Source organism: Heliangelus exortis, chromosome 13 (assembly GCF_036169615.1).
Source record: "Heliangelus exortis chromosome 13, bHelExo1.hap1, whole genome shotgun sequence".
NCBI classification, from domain to species: Eukaryota; Metazoa; Chordata; class Aves; order Apodiformes; family Trochilidae; genus Heliangelus; species Heliangelus exortis.
Genome location: NC_092434.1, coordinates 16,260,697 through 16,277,969, shown reverse-complemented (window position 1 = coordinate 16,277,969; position 17,273 = coordinate 16,260,697). Strand labels below are relative to the sequence as shown.

Genomic DNA, 17,273 nt, shown 5'->3' with positions numbered 1-17,273 from the left:
CATTAGGGCTTGCAGGGTCACATTAGGGTTACAGGGTGGTTGTACCTGTACTCAGGTTTTGCCCCTGTGCTCAGCCCTGGGGAGGCCACAGCTTGAGTCCTGTGTCCAGTTCTGGGCCCCTCAGCTCAGGAAGGAGATTGAGGTGCTGGAGCAGGTCCAGAGAAGAGCAAGGAGGCTGGGAAGGGATCCAGCACAAGTCCTGTGAGGAAGGGCTGAGGGAGCTGGGGGTGTTGAGGCTGGAGAAGAGGAGGCTCAGGGGAGACCTCATCACTCTCTCCAACTCCCTGAAAGGAGGTTGGAGCCAGGGGGGGGTTGGGCTCTTTTCCCAGGCAACTCTCAGCAAGACAAGAGGGCACAAGAGGTCTCAAGTTGTGCCAGGGGAGGTTTAGATTGGACATGAGAAAGAATTTCTTGATGGAGAGGGTGCTCAGCCATTGGAATGGGCTGCCCAGGGAAGGGGTGGATTCTCCATCCCTGGAGATATTTCCAAAGAGCCTGGATGTGGCACTCAGTGCCATGGGCTGGGAACCACGGGGGGAGTGGATCAAGGGTTGGACTTGATGAGCTCTGAGGTCCCTTCCAACCCAGCCAATTCCATGATTCCATGATTCTATGATTCTATACCTCTGTGTATGTCCCCCCACTCCCTGGGCAGCTCCAACCCTCCCTCCGCGGGCCTCGAACCCGCGGCCTCCCCATCTCCGAGCCGACGCCTTCCCCCTTCCCCCACGGCAGGAGGGGCGGGGGGCAGGGGGCGGGGCCAAGGGAGCGGCGCCCCGCCCCTCCCTGCGCGGGCTCGCCTGACGGCAGCCGCACAGCGCTTTTTCAGCAGCCGCAAGTGAGGTGAGTGGCAGCCCCGCGACGCGGGGGGGAGGGAGGGGGTCTGACCCCCCCACTCCGCTCCCCGTGGGCCGCAGCCGCGCTCCGTGTCCCCACCCCGGGACCATTGGCGAGGCCGCGGCTCCCCTTCCCCTGGGGCGGGGTAAGGGGTGGGGGCAGCTTCCCGAGCTCTGGGGCCGACCCGACCCGGCCAGGGTGGGGAAGGAAGGGGAGAGGTGAGGGGGGGTGGGGACGCGCAGGCCGTGAGGGGGAGGCAGCTCGGAGGTGCCGGTGCTGTGCTCCCCCCCCCCTTAGCCCGGTTCTGTGGGCTCCGCTCCGGCTCGGCGCTGCTCCCCGGGGAGCTGGGGGTGGCCGGGAGGAAGGAGGGGAGTGTAGGGGGGGCCGGGCCGCCACCTTCCCTCCCGCTTCCCTCAGAGGTCCGGCGCAGCCACCGGGTGACCTGCCCTGCCAGCCCGAGGCCTCCGCGCTACCTGAGCCAATGCTAGATCTGGAGGTGGTGCCCGAGCGGTCTCTGGGGAACGAGCAATGGGAGTTCACCTTGGGTAAGTGGCTGTCCTCCCCTCCCAACCCCTCCGAGCTTGCCTGGCTGCCCCTGGGCCCTTGTGTGGGGGGAGGTGGGGACCCTGCTCTTTCCAGGCCTCTCCCGAGGCTTTCAGGAGAGCAAAAGGGAGAATCCAAGCTCAGCTTTGTCCCTAAAACCCCAGTGTAGGAGCTCTAAGGATTCTTTTCTAGCATACAGTCTAACCTTTAACTTTTGCACGCTGGGTTTTGCTTTGTCTATCAGCTTGTGTGGTTTCTACTACTTGTTTACCTTGTTTTGTCTCTCTTTGGCATCTGAGCCTGGTAATCTTTCCAAATAACCCCTTAAAAGAGGAGACAGGGGTGTGCTGATTGTCACCTGAATATACACCAGGTGATAATCAGTATCTGCAGCTGCCTGCTAAAACTTATCACTAATACTGGGCTTTTCTGTGCGAGTCCAGTGGGGTTTCACAATTTCTTTGTGTTGCTGATGGGTTGCAACATTAGAGTGGAGAAAGCAAACTTCTGAGAGGTTTTTTTTTTTTTTCAGGTTAGATAACCTCCTCCCAGTGGTTCTAACATTCTGGGAGGCCCTTCCCTACCAGCTACTGCTCTGTTTACTCTGAGGAGAAAGAACATTCCCTCAGCTGATGGAAATTTGGCTGCTGCTCAGCCCAGGGCACTTAAATGCACTGTTGAAACTCAGATGGTGTGGATTATTGAAAAAGCAGATATTGATAGTCCTTAAACCTCTCAGAAAATGCTTCTGCTGTTGTGTCTTCTGGGTGATTATTTCATATCTCAGCTTTGGGCTCGAATTTCAGAGTTTTCTGCCTGTGCTGTTGCTCTTTTTTTTTTGAAGCCCAGCTAAGAGTAGTTTGGCTGTTGTGAACAATGTGGCAGCCAGAGCCTGACTGACACTTCTTGTGTTGAGAGCTGTGACAACAAAGTGAGTTTGGGTCCCACCAAAGGAGTGGGTGCTGTGCCCTGGAGTGATTTTATGGCACCCATCAGGGACAAAGGATTGTTTAGGAGGCTGTGACTTGGGAGTCAAATTCAGGATGGTCACAGGGAGGGTGAGAATGGCTTTTGTAGGATAATTATAGTACCTGGGGTCCTACCCCTTGAACTCCTGGGGATCTTGTGCAGCTCTGCCTGACATTGTGATGCTCCAGTGCCTCTTTTACTGAAAAAAAAAAATGTAATTTCCAATGATAAACCCTGACAGTCTTCACAAATATTTTGTATTGCCTTTCCCTCCTTCTCTTGATTAAAAACAACAACAAAAGAAGAGAGAAAATGTTTACTGTGTTCCCAGGAACCCCCAGAGAAGCCCATTTCAGGGTTAAAATGATGTCCTGGTGCCTCTGCCTGTGTGTACACACACACACAAACACCTGGGTAGAGCTGAGAGGGAGGAAACTCAGCTGTAATTCTGGGAGTAAACAGAGCCCCCACGTGATGAGCCTAATATATAATTAGCATGACCTGCTGGGATAGAGCAGGAGCCTGCCTAGGTATGAAGAGACTTCACTTTGTCTTGTGCCAGAGGAGCTGGAGGAAAACTCTATCCCTGCTGCTGAGGCTGCTTGGGATTCCAGCTGCCAATGTTGTATTTTATTTTATTTTATTTTTTTTTTTTTTAGTCTTTGGAGCTGCTTTTGACAGAACTAATGGCAATATTCCTGAACTGCTGCTGGCTCCTGCTCCCTGCCTTGTGCCCACAAGGGAGGTGACTGAGGGGAAATGCCAGGAGAACTTTTTACATGAGTTTTTTTGGATTCTGTTTCTGGCTTCAGTGTTGACTCACTGCGTGACCAGAGCATAAAAAAATTTTAAGCAAGGGCTGAGTTTTGAGTTCAATTAGCTGTGTGTCACTGCACCTCTTGGGCCACATTCCTGCTGTTTTAAAGCAGAACAATTAAATCCTTACCCTGTACTGCCTGCAGCTGTGTTAGTAGTGTGGGAGAGGTGTAATTTCTGAGGCATTGTGTTGTGTTTCTCTCACTTTTCATACTTTCTTTTCCTACCAAGTTTCACTTCTCTTTAATATATCAATTAATATATATGTCAATTAATATGTATCATATATATTATAATATATATTTTATATAATATTAACATATAGTAATATATAATAGTAATATATAATAACATATAGTAATATATAATAGTAATATATAATAACATATAGTAATATGTAATAGTAATATGTAATAGTAATATGTAATAGTAATATGTAATAGTAATATGTAATAGTAATATGTAATAGTAATATGTAATAGTAATATGTAATAGTAATATGTAATAGTAATATGTAATAGTAATATGTAATAGTAATATGTAATATATTGTAATAGTAATATGTAATATATTATAATAGTAATATGTAATATATTATAATAGTAATATGTAATATATTATAATAGTAATATGTAATATATTATAATAGTAATATGTAATATATTATAATAGTAATATGTAATATATTATAATAGTAATATGTAATATATTATAATATATATTATATTATATATAATAGTAATGTAATATATAATATAAAAATATATTAATATATGAGTTAATATATTAATTATATATATTATATATATTAATATATATAATTATATATATTAATAATATATATATTAATATATTATTATAATAATGTAGAATATATATTAATGTAATACATAATATATAAGTATATAACTAATATGTATATATCAATTCAATTGAATTGAATTCAATTGAATTATATCAATTCCATTAATCTTTCCTGGGATTTTCTAGCTTTCTTTTTCAATCTTTCTTCACTCCTCTACACCCTTCCTCTTCAAGGCACACAGTCTTAGCACAGATGAAGGCTTCAAGCCACCTTCTTCATGCCCTGCAGCATGTCTGAGGTGTTCCTTGTGGCACTGGAATTTTTCTAACACATAGAAAGGGGGGAACTCCATGGTAGGAGAGTCCTAGTGCTGAATTTTGGGGATGTTATTTGCCAGGGCTGACTGTCTGAGCTCCTGGAAACCATCTTTTTTTCCCTTTACCCCCAGCCTGGTGAGCAGGGCAAAAAGAAAACTTTGTTTTCCTCTTGGGCTGCAAGGGCTGAGGAATGTTGAGGAAAAGGGGATGTTGTGTGTGTCAAGGGTGGGGAAAAATAACTCTTTTTTTTTTTTTTTACTCCTCCTTTGGCTCTCTGCTCATGGAGGCAAAGGGATGATCCTGGCTCCTCTGGGTGTGTTTTAGGTTCCTGGAGAACTTGAGTTGCTCGTTAGAGTTTTGCTAAGCAGCTGTCTGGCAAAATCCACTTGATTCCCAGTTGCTGAAAACTGCACCAAGTCTGTCCCTGTCCATTTGCTTGCAGCTTGAGAAAGCTCTGAGTAAGAGAGTCACATGAGCCATCTGTTTGCACACTTAGAAACCCCAGATTGCATCAGTTTACAGCAGGCTACAAACTGAACTTTGTGTCTGTGTGTACTTTTTTTTTTTTTTTTAACCACATCAGGTTTTTTTTTACTGAAACTTTGCCTAATTCAGGCATGTGGATTCTATCACCTTGTTTCCTGGCTTTGCTTCAGCTTTGCCACTTGTTTTTTTGTTTTGGTTTGTGTTTATTTGGTTTTTTTGTTTTTTTTTTGTTTTGTTTTGGGTTTTTTGTTTGCTTGTTGTTGTTGTTGTTTATTTTCTTTTTTTAAAGAGCTTCTGGCCTAAACTCTGGAAATGCTGACTCTGAGACTCTATAAATGTGCTATACCTCTAAATGTCACTTTTTTTTTTTTTTGAATCATAGTTTGTACTAAGTTAAAAACTGTCAAACTTTCACAGCAGCATCTTTCATCTCAACTTCTTGCTGTTCTTTATGTCTCTGTTCCATTTTGAAAATATTATCTAATACATAACTGTCTCCTAAAAACTCAGCTGTCTAGAGGACAAGGCAACTGCAATAGATAAAAGGAAACAGTGCTGCTTTCTTGTGTGGCTCTGTGTTTTGATTTTTATTACTGTTATTAAAATAATGACTGTTCTTTTTGATTTTTATATTACCTTCTGGTGTATAATTTGTAGCTGAAAAAAAACTCAACTGTTTCCAGAATTATGGGCTAATATGAAAAACAGTTTCACAGCAGCAGCTGTGTATGGTATTTACAAATTTAACCACTGTAGTTCTGATCTAGAAGCCTGTTTTGCCAACACTTTTTTTCATAACTGCTGGAAAGCTGCAATGTATGGGTAAGACAGACATGTGCCTTAGTGCCACAGTGAAAATAACAGGGTTGTTTTGGGGTTTTTTTTTTCAGTGTTAAGCCAGTGTTACATTAAAGTGTTATCTTTGGTGATCTAGGTGTGTGATGCATCATATATATATATATGGAGAGAAGGTTTTTTCTTTGGTGCTGTAAATAATGTCTAAAAGCTGCTTTGGAATGTGATCTACAGTCTGATTTTTGAGAGGTGTAGCTAGTAAGTAAAAATTAAAATGCCTGAGCTGTTAACTAAATAAAAGTGGAGGTCCTGTGGAAAGTTCTCCCTAATCAAGGCAAATTTCTTAGTGTTTAAAGATTAGAGAAGAATGGGGCAAGGAACACATATAAAATGTTGGCTAAATAAATTGACTTGCAGCAATTAGTAGGGAAATAAAGCCTCACAATTATGAGCTCATACCATGTCTTTATAGATGCCTACTTAGGATGCAGGAACACTCTCACATTTCATTTGGAGAGGTAACAAAGGTTTTAAGTGTGATAAAGGATGAGATGGTGGGGATGATTCTTTCTGCAGAATCAGCTGCTTCATTCCACTTTCAAAAATGTAGAGCTGTAAAGCTAAGATACACTGAAGAAGAAAAAAAAAACCAACCAAAAAAGCACCCTTGAAATGGTGATTGATGGTGAATGAATATTCAGTGTGTTACTCCAGTTCAACCAAATTGTTTGGTGTGTTTATCTTGTCTGTAAGCTGAGAAGATAAAGTTCCTTCCTTGACACAAAAGCAGCTGTATCAGCAGCCAGTGTGATCTCTGAGGTCTGAGGAGAATCATTGCTCTGTTCTAGCATTTGTAGCCTCTGCTCAGTAACTTATCAAGCTCAATAAAGGCTGTGCCATAAAATGCAGTCTGGGAGCTCCTGAATCATAGAATCATAGAATCATAGAATCATAGAATCATAGAATCATAGAATCATAGAATCATAGAATCATAGAATCATAGAATCATAGAATCATAGAATCATAGAATCCTAGGGGTTGGAAGGGACCTGGAAAGATCATCTAGTCCAACCCCCCCTGCCAGAGCAGGGCCCCCTAGAGTACATCCCCTAGGAACGTGTCCAGGTGGGTTTTGAATGTCTCCAGTGAAGGAGACTCCACAACCCCCCTGGGCAGCCTGTTCCAGGGCTCTGTCACCCTTACAGTAAAAAAATTTTTTCTGATATTCAACTTGAACCTCCTATGCTCCAATTTACACCCATTACCCCTTGTCCTATCACTGGTCACCACTGAGAAAAGCCTAACTCCATCTCCCTGACACTCACCCCTTACATATTTGAAAACATTGATGAGGTCACCCCTCAGTCTCCTTTTCTCCAAACTGAAGAGACCCAGCTCCCTCAGCCTTTCCTCATAAGGGAGATGTTCCACTCCCTTAATCATCTCAGTAGCTCTGCTCTGGACTCTTTCAAGCACTTCCCTGTCCTTCTTGAACTGAGGGGCCCAGAACTGGACACAATACTCCAGGTGTGGCCTCACCAATGCAGAATAGAGGGGGAGGAGAACCTCTCTCGACCTACTAACCACACCCTTTCTAATGGTGTAGGCTGTTTTTTTTTTTCACTTATCAGATTTTTGACCCCAAAAAAAAGTTTGGCCGTGAATGATAGAAAGATCTGTGCTTTTTTTTTTGGTCTGAACTTTGCTGTTTAATTTTGTGGGTAAATTTTGGGGTTTTTTTGGTTTGGTTTTTTTTTTTTTTTTTTTTGGTAGATGCCTAACACACTGATAGACAAACAATGACTTTTCTGTTTCCCAAGTCCAGGCCTGTGCTGCTACCCTGAGTCAAGCTGGCTTGTTTATGGCTTGCATACCTTTCTGCTGTAATGTACTGTTTGCTGATGCCTGCTTGCTGACCTCATCTCTAACCTTGCTGTTGAAAAACACTGTTAGCTGGGCTCCAAACCAAAGGAAGGCAATTGGTTGGTTGGTTTTTATTTAATTTAATTTATTCCTTTGCAGGAATGCCCTTGGCTCAGGCTGTAGCAATCCTTCAGAAACACTGTCGCATTATCAAAAACGTCCAGGTTCTCTACAGTGAGCAGGTGAGTGTTTCACTTCCTTGTGTCCCAAAATGAAGGTGTTGGGGGGTAGCATGAGACTGTATCTTGTGTTTTATGAGTTGTGGAATTGTATGGAATACACTAAATTATTGCCACCTCATCAGAGGTTTAGCTTTTGGAACAGTTCACTCTCAAGTGTAAGAATCCTCAGCACAAAACAGTTTTGTGTACACAGTGGTGGGGTACAACAGTTTTTACTTTTAAGAAGTGTTCTGTAATTAGCTGGGTAATTTCTAGTCTTTTTACATTATCCTTGTCAAGCACTGCAGAATTTTGAAGTAGTGGATCACTCACTGCTTTCTTTCCTACCTGGTTCAGTGGTGATGACCCTCCTGGAAAAGCTTCCACACTTTCTCTCTGGATCTGCAGTTTTGTCTGCAGAAAGTGGATGCAATAATTTAAACCAGCTCTAGAGGGTTTAATCCTGAGCTTTGTGCTCTAGAGTGTTTAATAATTCTCCACAATTAAGCTTTAAGTTCCTAATACATTCATCTCTCATAAAATGGACTAGAAGTGAAACCTTTCTGCAAATAGAATGTGTTATATACCCACCTGTACTTGGAAGGAAGAGGAGGTGGGAGAAAGGAGGATTGTGACTCTCCAAACAGATTATCAGAAGATGATATCCACATGTTGGAGACTGCAGATCTTTTCAGCAGGAAAAAGGCAAAGTCTTGCTAGGTTATCAGCTTGGATCAAAATAGAGATGGAGGCCTCATGCATTTGCAGTGAATGCTGAAAGGCTGAGGAACAAGCTCAACTCTGGGAATTAGTGCTGGATATGTTATTTTATATAATTAAATGAGCATTTTTTTTGTTTCACCTTGTGTAGATTTATGGGTTTTCTGATTGACTGAGTTGCAAACTGGAAATCTGGCTTCTTCATGCAGAGGAGCACACACCTGGCAGTGAATGCATTCATTAGTTTTTGTATGCTTTGGAGAAGGTTTAGGGTTTTTTTCCCTACAGTACCTTCCAGAATTATTTCTAGGTTTGTTTAAAAAAAATGAGATTTATATTCCTCTTAGGTTTATAGAATCACAGAAGGATTAGTGGTCCTGTGCTAGATAGCAAGGTACACCACTGCTTGGCTTTTCACAGCACTTTGAGAGCTACACTGTGCTTGACTGTGTACACTGAATTTTTATTCTGTCAGCAGTGGAGGGAGGTTAAGGTTTTTCTTCCCAGACTGTAATAAATGTAAAAAAAGTTTCTAACATCTGCATAGTCCAACATAACAGTAGTTCTCAACTTTGTGGAGTGGTTGTGCTGTTACTTTTCTTTATATTATTGTGATTCAGCTTCTGTATTGGTGTGATTGCTTCCATGTGCTGCTCAGGGCCTGTAGTTGACTGGCTTTATCCTCACCCTGGTGCAAAACATGAGGTATTTCATTAGCAGCTGAGCACCAAGAGCTGCTGCTGCTGCACTTAGAGGATTCAAAGCTTTAAATAAACTCTGCCATGCACAGCTTTTATCTAGCTAAGCTCTACCTCAGCAGCCTTCATGTCTGTCTTCTTTCTTTTGAAATGAATGCCTTTGAGAAAAGTGATCAAATGTTACTTAAAGCTGTTGCATCTAAACACTGAAATTCTGAGTCTGCAAGCCCAGCAGTGAGCACTTCCTTTCAAAAATTTCTATGACAATTAAATGCAATTAGATCTGCCCACAGCTCTCTTTTTAACTTGACATAAATGAAATGCCCAAACTGCCAAAAAAGCTTGATAAACCCCTTTCAGTGACTGAAGTGTTTTAACTCCCTTCTGGTCAGTATTAGTGGGGAACTTATTTGCCATTGTGTGTTTTCTTAAGCCTCTGCCTCTGGATTCTGGTGACATTGTTCAGTGATAACAGTTCCTGCAACTTGATGTAATTAGCAGTGTAACTGCACATCTGAGTTGCTTCCTTCAGGAAGGACTCTGCTCTTGCTTCCTGGCATCATCTCTCATATTTGAGGTTCTTTTTGGTGCAATAAAAGTCACATGAACTAAATTTGTGCCCTTGAAACTTTTCTTCTACTAGAAAATATGCCATCATACAGCAGAAGCTGTTTGCTGTATGAAATACCTCAAGCTTTTCCTCAGATGTGTTGGTGGGGTTTTTTTGTTGGTTTGGGTTTTTTTTTCACCCACTCAAAAGTACTTTTAATGCTCTCATTAATGTTGGAATAACCTTAAGAAAATTCTGCTTAGAAACCAGTGAAAAGCAGAGCATATACAAATCAGAACAACTGTCTTGGTATATTTAAATGCAACATGACACTTTTTTTTTTTTCCCTTTATGCATAGCCTTTTTAAAGTAGATTTAGAAGGCATTTAAAAATAGATGGTCAGGATCAAACAGTAGATGTTTTACCTCAGGCTCATGGCTTCATTGCAGTGCTGCTTGCATTATATATAATAAAATCATAAAATTTTGCCAGTATTAGTGAAATATGGATGCTATTGTGCAAAGCACTGTGAAGGTTTTAGTTAGAAGAAGGCTGGCATGCCAGGTCTCCACTCTTCAAGAAAGTTGGGCTTGAATGGAAAGCTCCTGGAAAAGCTACTGGAGTGATCAAGGGGAATGGAAATCTACATCACAGGGAACTGAAATCCCTGTGGCCTGTTTGGACCTGATGATGTAAAGTCTAGGTTCTTATCACTGAAATAAAAGGTTTGGGAAGGGGTGGGAGGTGCTCATGAGAATGCCCAAAAAGTGTCCAGGCTAGAAGACAGTGCTGATGGGAGAGCAGAGGTGAGAAAATTTAGGGTGGAAATGAGACTTGTGAATGCCAAAACACAGACCTTCAGCCAGTAGAGCAAAAGGGAGAGTAACCTTTTCAAGAGAGCTTATGCTTAATTCATAAAAAGGGCTGTTTGGTGTGGCTGCTCACATTAGAAGCCTGTGTACACCCCAGATGTCCCATCCCCAGCCTGTCTTTTGCTGGATGACTGCTTGGTGCATTTCATAGAATCATAGAATGGGCTGGGTTGGGAGGGACCTCAGAGCTCATCAAGTCCAACCCTTGATCCACTCCCCCCGTGGTTCCCAGCCCATGGCACTGAGTGCCACATCCAGGCTCTTTTGAAATATCTCCAGGGATGGAGAATCCACCCCTTCCCTGGGCAGCCCATTCCAATGGCTGAGCACCCTCTCCAGCAAGAAATTCTTTCTCATGTCCAACCTAAACCTCCCCTGGCACAACTTGAGACCTCTTGTGCCCTCTTGTCTTGCTGAGAGTTGCCTGGGAAAAGAGCCCAACCCCCCCCTGGCTCCAACCTCCTTTCAGGGAGTTGGAGAGAGTGATGAGGTCTCCCCTGAGCCTCCTCTTCTCCAGCCTCAACACCCCCAGCTCCCTCAGCCCTTCCTCACAGGACTTGTGCTGGATCCCTTCCCAGCCTCCTTGCTCTTCTCTGGACCTGCTCCAGCACCTCAATCTCCTTCCTGAGCTGAGGGGCCCAGAACTGGACACAGGACTCAAGCTGTGGCCTCCCCAGGGCTGAGCACAGGGGCAGAATCCCTTCCCTGGACCTGCTGGCCACACTGTTCCTGAGCCAGCCCAGGATGCCATTGGCCTTCTTGGCCACCTGGGCACACTGCTGGCTCCTCTTCAGCTTCCTGTTTTCTAGGGCAGGAATATTGGTGCCTGCTGTCATTCAGCCTTTTTTTCTCCTCTGAGGAGGGCAGAGCTCTTAGAAGCAAATGTGCTCTGGGTAGTACACAGTCAAATAGCAGAAGTGGGGCTGTGTAGGTGTGGATGTAACAGTGCAGGAGTGAGGAGCTTCCATGGGGTGACAGCAGACAGGGCTGGCTTGGAGCCTCTGCAGACACCAGTGATGCCATTGGAATGTCTCCTATTGACTCCAGCAGACTGCAAATTAAGCCTCTGGTTGTTATGATTCACAGTAACTAAGGAAACCTTAATTCACAACATAAGAGCTTGAAGCTTCCTTTTGAGGCTTGAAAAAGACTGTGACAGCCTTTGATTTTTGAAGTGTAAAGCCCTCTCACCATCATTTTTTCAAGTGTACACTTGGTTCTGATGCATTTTTGGGGAGATGGGCTGTTATTTTTGAGCCCCAAGAGAGCAACAGACTGTTCCTCAGTGATGTCTCTGATATTGAACTTGGAATGTTAATTTTCAGGTGTGGGTTTTGTTTGTTTTGTAATTTTTTTTTTTTTTTTTTCCCTACACTTAAAGTAATGGACAGCTGCCCTCTTGGGAGTTCTTGCAGGGTGCAGATCTTACACAGACACTTCTATTTCTTTTCATAAGGAAACTGAAGGGGTTGAGAGGTTTGGCCCAATTTCTTTTCCTTCTTCTTTATTCATTGAAGAAGTGGTGGTTTTCTGAGGCAGCTTGGTTTTAACAAAGAACCATTTTATACCTACACACTGATCTATATCTTAAAGAAGCCTTAAAATTAAAAGCCTTACAGCTTGTTTTTTTTTGCTTGTTTTACAGTCACCTCTTAGCCATGACCTCATCCTTAACCTGACTCAGGATGGAATCAAACTGCTGTTTGATGCTTTCAATCAGAGACTTAAGGTAATAAAACACCCTGCAAACAACACAGTGCAAACCAAAAGCCTGGGATACATTGACTCAATGGACCATAAGCATGTGGGGTTTTTAGACCTTTAATTTGCCATATACAATGCACTCTTGTGATAAGAAACTGCAACTCTTCAGCTAGGGGTTAAATCTTTCTTTATAGGATTAAGATACTTCTGGGGACTGTTGGATTGTGGTGGTCCAGTGCAGTCTCTGCCAGTCTTGTTCCAAGTTGCTGCAGAAGCCCATTACCAAAGCCTAGGGTTTGAAGTCTGTTGGTTGATGCAGACCAGACAGTGTTGTTTTTTGCCCAGGTTGCTGCCATTTTATTTTTGGAAGTTACTTCCCTCTGTTCTTAGATTCCAGGTGAGTTAGGTTTACAGAGGTCTGGTGGGGTGGTGAGTTACAAGCAGCTGCCTCCTGCACTGACTTCAGTTGGGTTTGGATGAGTTTTTATTCTTGAAGTCCTCAGCCCAGCTATTTCTGTGCTTTTAGGTGCCCAAATGTTGAACTGTCTCTCTGTGGGATGCTTTGTGTCACTAAGATGTAAAATAAAGGGCAGACTGGTCACTGACCTCCTAAATTTGCAAAAAATCTGTTAGAAAAATGCTATATTATTCCATCCATACCACAGGGGGGACTGTGGGACTGTGAAGATGGGATTAGAACAGTACAGAAAAAAAGCTTTCCTAAGAAAAGCTACAAAAAAACTTCTCTTAACTGAAACATGGAAGCATCTGTGTGTAGTGCCTTAGTTATTCAGGGTGGTCCTTTTGGCAGAACCAGCTCTGCTGAAGGATTACCAGTGTTGTTCTCACCTGGTGTGTTTAAATTGCTGTGTTGATTGGGCTAATTGGGTGCCAGTGTGCTACTCTTCCTGCCCTGCTCCTTCAGGCAACAAAAGTGTGGGGTTAAAAGTGATACTAAAAAAATACAGTTCTTATCCTTTGGGTACATGGTGCTTACATCCATGCTTCCAAGTGGTGGAGCACTGGGAGGTGGAGCCTTGTTTCTCACAGAATCATTCAGCTTGGAAAAGACCTCTAAGTCCAATCAAGTCAGCTCAGCACCACCATGCCCACTAAACCCTGTCCTGAAGTGCCACATCTAATTTTTTTTTTTTTTGAACACCCATCATCTGAAGCTTGGGCTTTCCATATACTGTGAATGTGTGTAAATATATAACTGCTGGAGAGCAACCTACAATAGTGCTTGTTAAAAGTTTTTATTTCTCTAGTAGTAACCTACATCACTATAGTATGTTTGGCTTGTTTTTTTTTTTCTTCAAAATCTCTTTTATACTAACTAAAAATACACATTTTAAACAATTTTCAGTTTAAATGGAGCTCAGATGGAGTACAGCTGAGCTCTTCATTTTTGTCAGATTTCACTTTGCCTTATGGAAGTTTTTGTTCATAAAGTCATTCCTGTAATATTTTAGTTTTTGTTAAGATTTTGGAACTCAGTTATTCAGATTGCAAGTGTGAATTTAATTTTTTAAAATAGAATATATTGAAGAAAAAAACCAAACCTTGTCAGATGGGTGTAATCACTTCAAGTGCATGGCTTGCTCACTGATTTTTTGGGGAATGTGGCAGTGGTATAGTGTTTTCTGAAGTGCTGTAGCAAGCATATGCCATGTCTCTCCATCTCCAAATAGTTTTTGAGGGTCTGGCTACCCAGTGTTGTCAGAGCTGTGCCAGACCTTTCTCTAAAATGTGTTTTGAAAATTGTTTAAAAAAAAAATAAAATTGCTACATCATTGTTCCCAAGAAGTTTCCTCCCTTTTGTCTCCTTCTGAGAGGAGGAAAGCTTGAGCACAGCCTCCAGCAATTTCAGGAGCCAGGCACTGCAGGAGAGGTTAGTTCATTAGAGTACTGATTAGTACTGATTAGGACCTGGTTCTGAAAACACTCCTGTGATTTTTAGCAAGAAGTTATCTCACACACTCTGAGGTGGAGGAAGGGTTAGATTTCACAGTGCTGGTCTGTTCTTGCTGCTTAGCAGATACCTGAACATTTTTATGAGACTTACTCAGTAGTCATTATGAAAACACTGAGTGTGACAAAACATAAGGTTTTAATCATTTAAACCAGCTGCCTTCTGGCTGTGTAGTAAACATGTCACTGAATAGTTCTTGGTCTTCTCAGTTTTGTTCCTTTGCACATAGGAGGGTCACATTAATCCTTTTGTCAGTGTAGTTTTAAAAATAAACCCTTTATTAGTGCTATGGGCTGCTGCAGTGTTTCTTTAATATGTCTTTAATTACATTCATGAGGTAGTTTGTCTGCCTTTCAATTTTGCTAAGTTGTGCTTGTTTTTTCCTCTACCATTTTTGGTTATTTTTTTTCTTCTAATTAATAAAATAAATGTTGACATGGATAGATCTGTTTGTGAATCATGGGAAGAGGACTGATGGCAAATCAGTGTCTTTCTGCTCTCAGGGTGGAATGAGATAAAAACCTCATTTTTGTGGGGCATGGTTTCTCTAGGCTCAAACCTTTCAGTGGGGAAAAGATGTGCAAAGTCACTAAAAACCTGTCCTATAATTCCTAGTTTTTCATGAACATAGCCTTTGTTTTTAACAAGCTGTGCAGTAAAGGAAATGACATGTCAAACTGCCTTTAAATTAAAATGCTGAATAACCATTTTTTCCAAGAACCATAATTCAAAGTATATTTATTAAGAAGAAAAAATTGTTTGCTCTTCTTTATGTTGGTTCTGCCAGAACATTGATTTGTTGCTTGCTTTGTGCTCTACTTGCTGCTTATATCCTGACATGTGTGGGCTTCCTGAGAACTCTTCCAACTTCTTATGAGTCAACAGTGTCCCATTAAATGTTGGGGCTTTTTTTTTTGTGGTGGCTTTTTTTGTTGTTTTGTTTGCTTGGGTTTTTTGGTTTGTTGTTTGGTTTCTTTTTCCAGTACAGTAGTTGAAGCATTCCAAGTTTTTTATTTATGGTTATTTTCTGGGCATCTCCTAAAACCAACTTCCTTCTTAGCTGGTGATATTTTTAGTCTTTAAAGCCATGTTTGGTAGCAAACTCCTTGAGGAATTCTGCTTTATTCTCTAGCTGAAGAGTAAGTCCTTTCTAAATCTGCTGCTGATTTGTTGAAGGACTGTACAAAGTCATGAAAAGTTCTTTACCTTTTCTTCACAGCATTTATGATGTGCTCTGTGTATTTTCCTGCTGTTCCTAAACACATGCAGGGAGGAAGAAGCTTGTTTTTGACCATGGTTACTATCCAAAAATTATCTGGTTAATAATTATAGTAGGTATAATAATACCTAGGCCAGCATAGCCTCAAGGTACATAAAAATAATATAAATCAATCTCAGGTGCACATAAAAACAATAGGAAATCAATCTCAGGTGCACATTAGCAGGTATTCATTTGGAACAAATGAATACAATATTATCTGTAGGGAGAGGAGCTCCTTCAGTAAGGTCTAAAATATTTAGTATATATAGTCAAGGCTGGGTATTATGGCTTGCTCTGATTCTTTGTGGGATGCTTTTTCTGATTTACTGTGTAATGCCTGGCTAGATGTCTATTTATGTAGTACTGAAATGGAATACTGCTGCTTAGTCTTGCTGAGTTCATCTTTTGCTTTAGAAGAGGAGCTGGAAAGTTAGAACAGTGCCATGAGTGCTTGGCCTTGCTGTCCTGCACAGTCATTCTCTGGGGTCATAGGAGCACCCAAGGAATTCCTTACTGTTTGACATTCATTAGAGGGTTCCCTAATTAGCTGTCCTGTGTTTTTGCTTTCCTTTGAACTTGCTTAACTCTGCAGAAATCAAGATGCTGATATATTAGTGGAGAGGTTACTTTCTGTATGTCAGTGCTTGGTTAACCCAGGATCTAAATTTGTTCTTCAGATTCAGATGTGCAGTTGCTGAGTCAGTTTTGGAGTTTTGTCTCTGTGACATATCCCTGCAGAGTTCTGGTGAGGAGGGGAGGGAGCAGCACAAGCTGGTCTTGCCACGTGATGAAAACTTTGTGTCTGTAATGATTCACAAATGTATGAAGAAGGGTAATGTTTCTGTTCCCTGTGTTTCAGGTGATTGAAGTTTATGACTTGACTAAGGTGAAGTTAAAATATTGGTAAGTGACCTTAGATATCCCTTGATTTCTTCTTGCTTACAGTGACTGAGGTCTCTCTTTTTTTTTAATCCTAAATTCATTTTAATTCAATCGTTTTTGTTAAAAACAAAATAACTGTCAAAAAAGACTAGATAATTACCCTTTCTTGAACATAGCTCTTGGTTAAATTACCAGTTTTCTCTTTCCTTCAGTCTTGGATGAAGTAAACATTTGTCAATATGTCAGTAAATGTCATTAAACATTTGTAGCATCCGTTCCATTTTCTTGTGTTTTCTTTTTTAGTGGTGTCCATTTTAACTCTCAGGCAATTGCTCCAACCATAGAACAAATTGATCAGTCATTTGGAGCAACACATCCAGGAGGTAAGCTCAAGTATTTCCAAGAATCAGAAGCACACCTAGGTTGACAGTTTTCTTTCTAGGACGTTTTCCTTGTAGGTCTCCCAAGAGAAATGTTTAGACACTTCTGTTGTCAAACTATCTGAAGTTGTCTTCCAGGATGGTTGTGTTCTTAGAGCTGGTGTTGTGTAGAATGTACTGTAGGAAGGATTTAGGAAGGAGATTGAGGTGCTGGAGCAGGTCCAAAGGAGGCAACTGGGCTGGTGAAGGGACTTGAGCACAGATCCTATGAGGAGAGGCTGAGGGAGCTGGGGGTGTTGAGGCTGGAGAAGAGGAGGATTGCCAGGAAGCTGAAGAGGAGCCAGCAGTGTGCCCAGGTGGCCAAGAAGGCCAATGGCATCCTGGGCTGGCTCAGGAACAGCGTGGCCAGCAGGTCCAGGGAAGGGATTCTGCCCCTGTGCTCAGCCCTGGGGAGGCCACAGCTTGAGTCCTGTGTCCAGTTCTGGGCTCCTCAGCTCAGGAAGGAGCTTGAGGTGCTGGAGCAGGTCCAGAGAAGAGCAAGGAGGCTGGGAAGGGATCCAGCACAAGTCCTGTGAGGAAGG

General features: G+C 42.2%; 1 protein-coding gene across 4 annotated transcripts in view; it reads left to right on the top strand.

Moving 5' to 3' along the window:
* The first annotated feature begins 767 nt into the window (after positions 1–767).
* Positions 768–17,273, top strand: part of PHAF1 (phagophore assembly factor 1) — a 38,640-nt gene continuing 22,134 nt past the window's right edge. Inside the window, exons 1-6 of one of the 4 annotated variants that reach the window (XM_071757030.1) lie at positions 768–843; positions 1,255–1,382; positions 7,591–7,673; positions 12,139–12,222; positions 16,290–16,333; positions 16,616–16,695. In XM_071757030.1, the coding sequence (XP_071613131.1) occupies positions 1,319–1,382; positions 7,591–7,673; positions 12,139–12,222; positions 16,290–16,333; positions 16,616–16,695 (355 nt within the window). In that variant the 5' untranslated portion in view covers positions 768–843; positions 1,255–1,318. The other 3 variants (XM_071757028.1, XR_011728529.1, XM_071757031.1) reach the window with 3 other exon arrangements.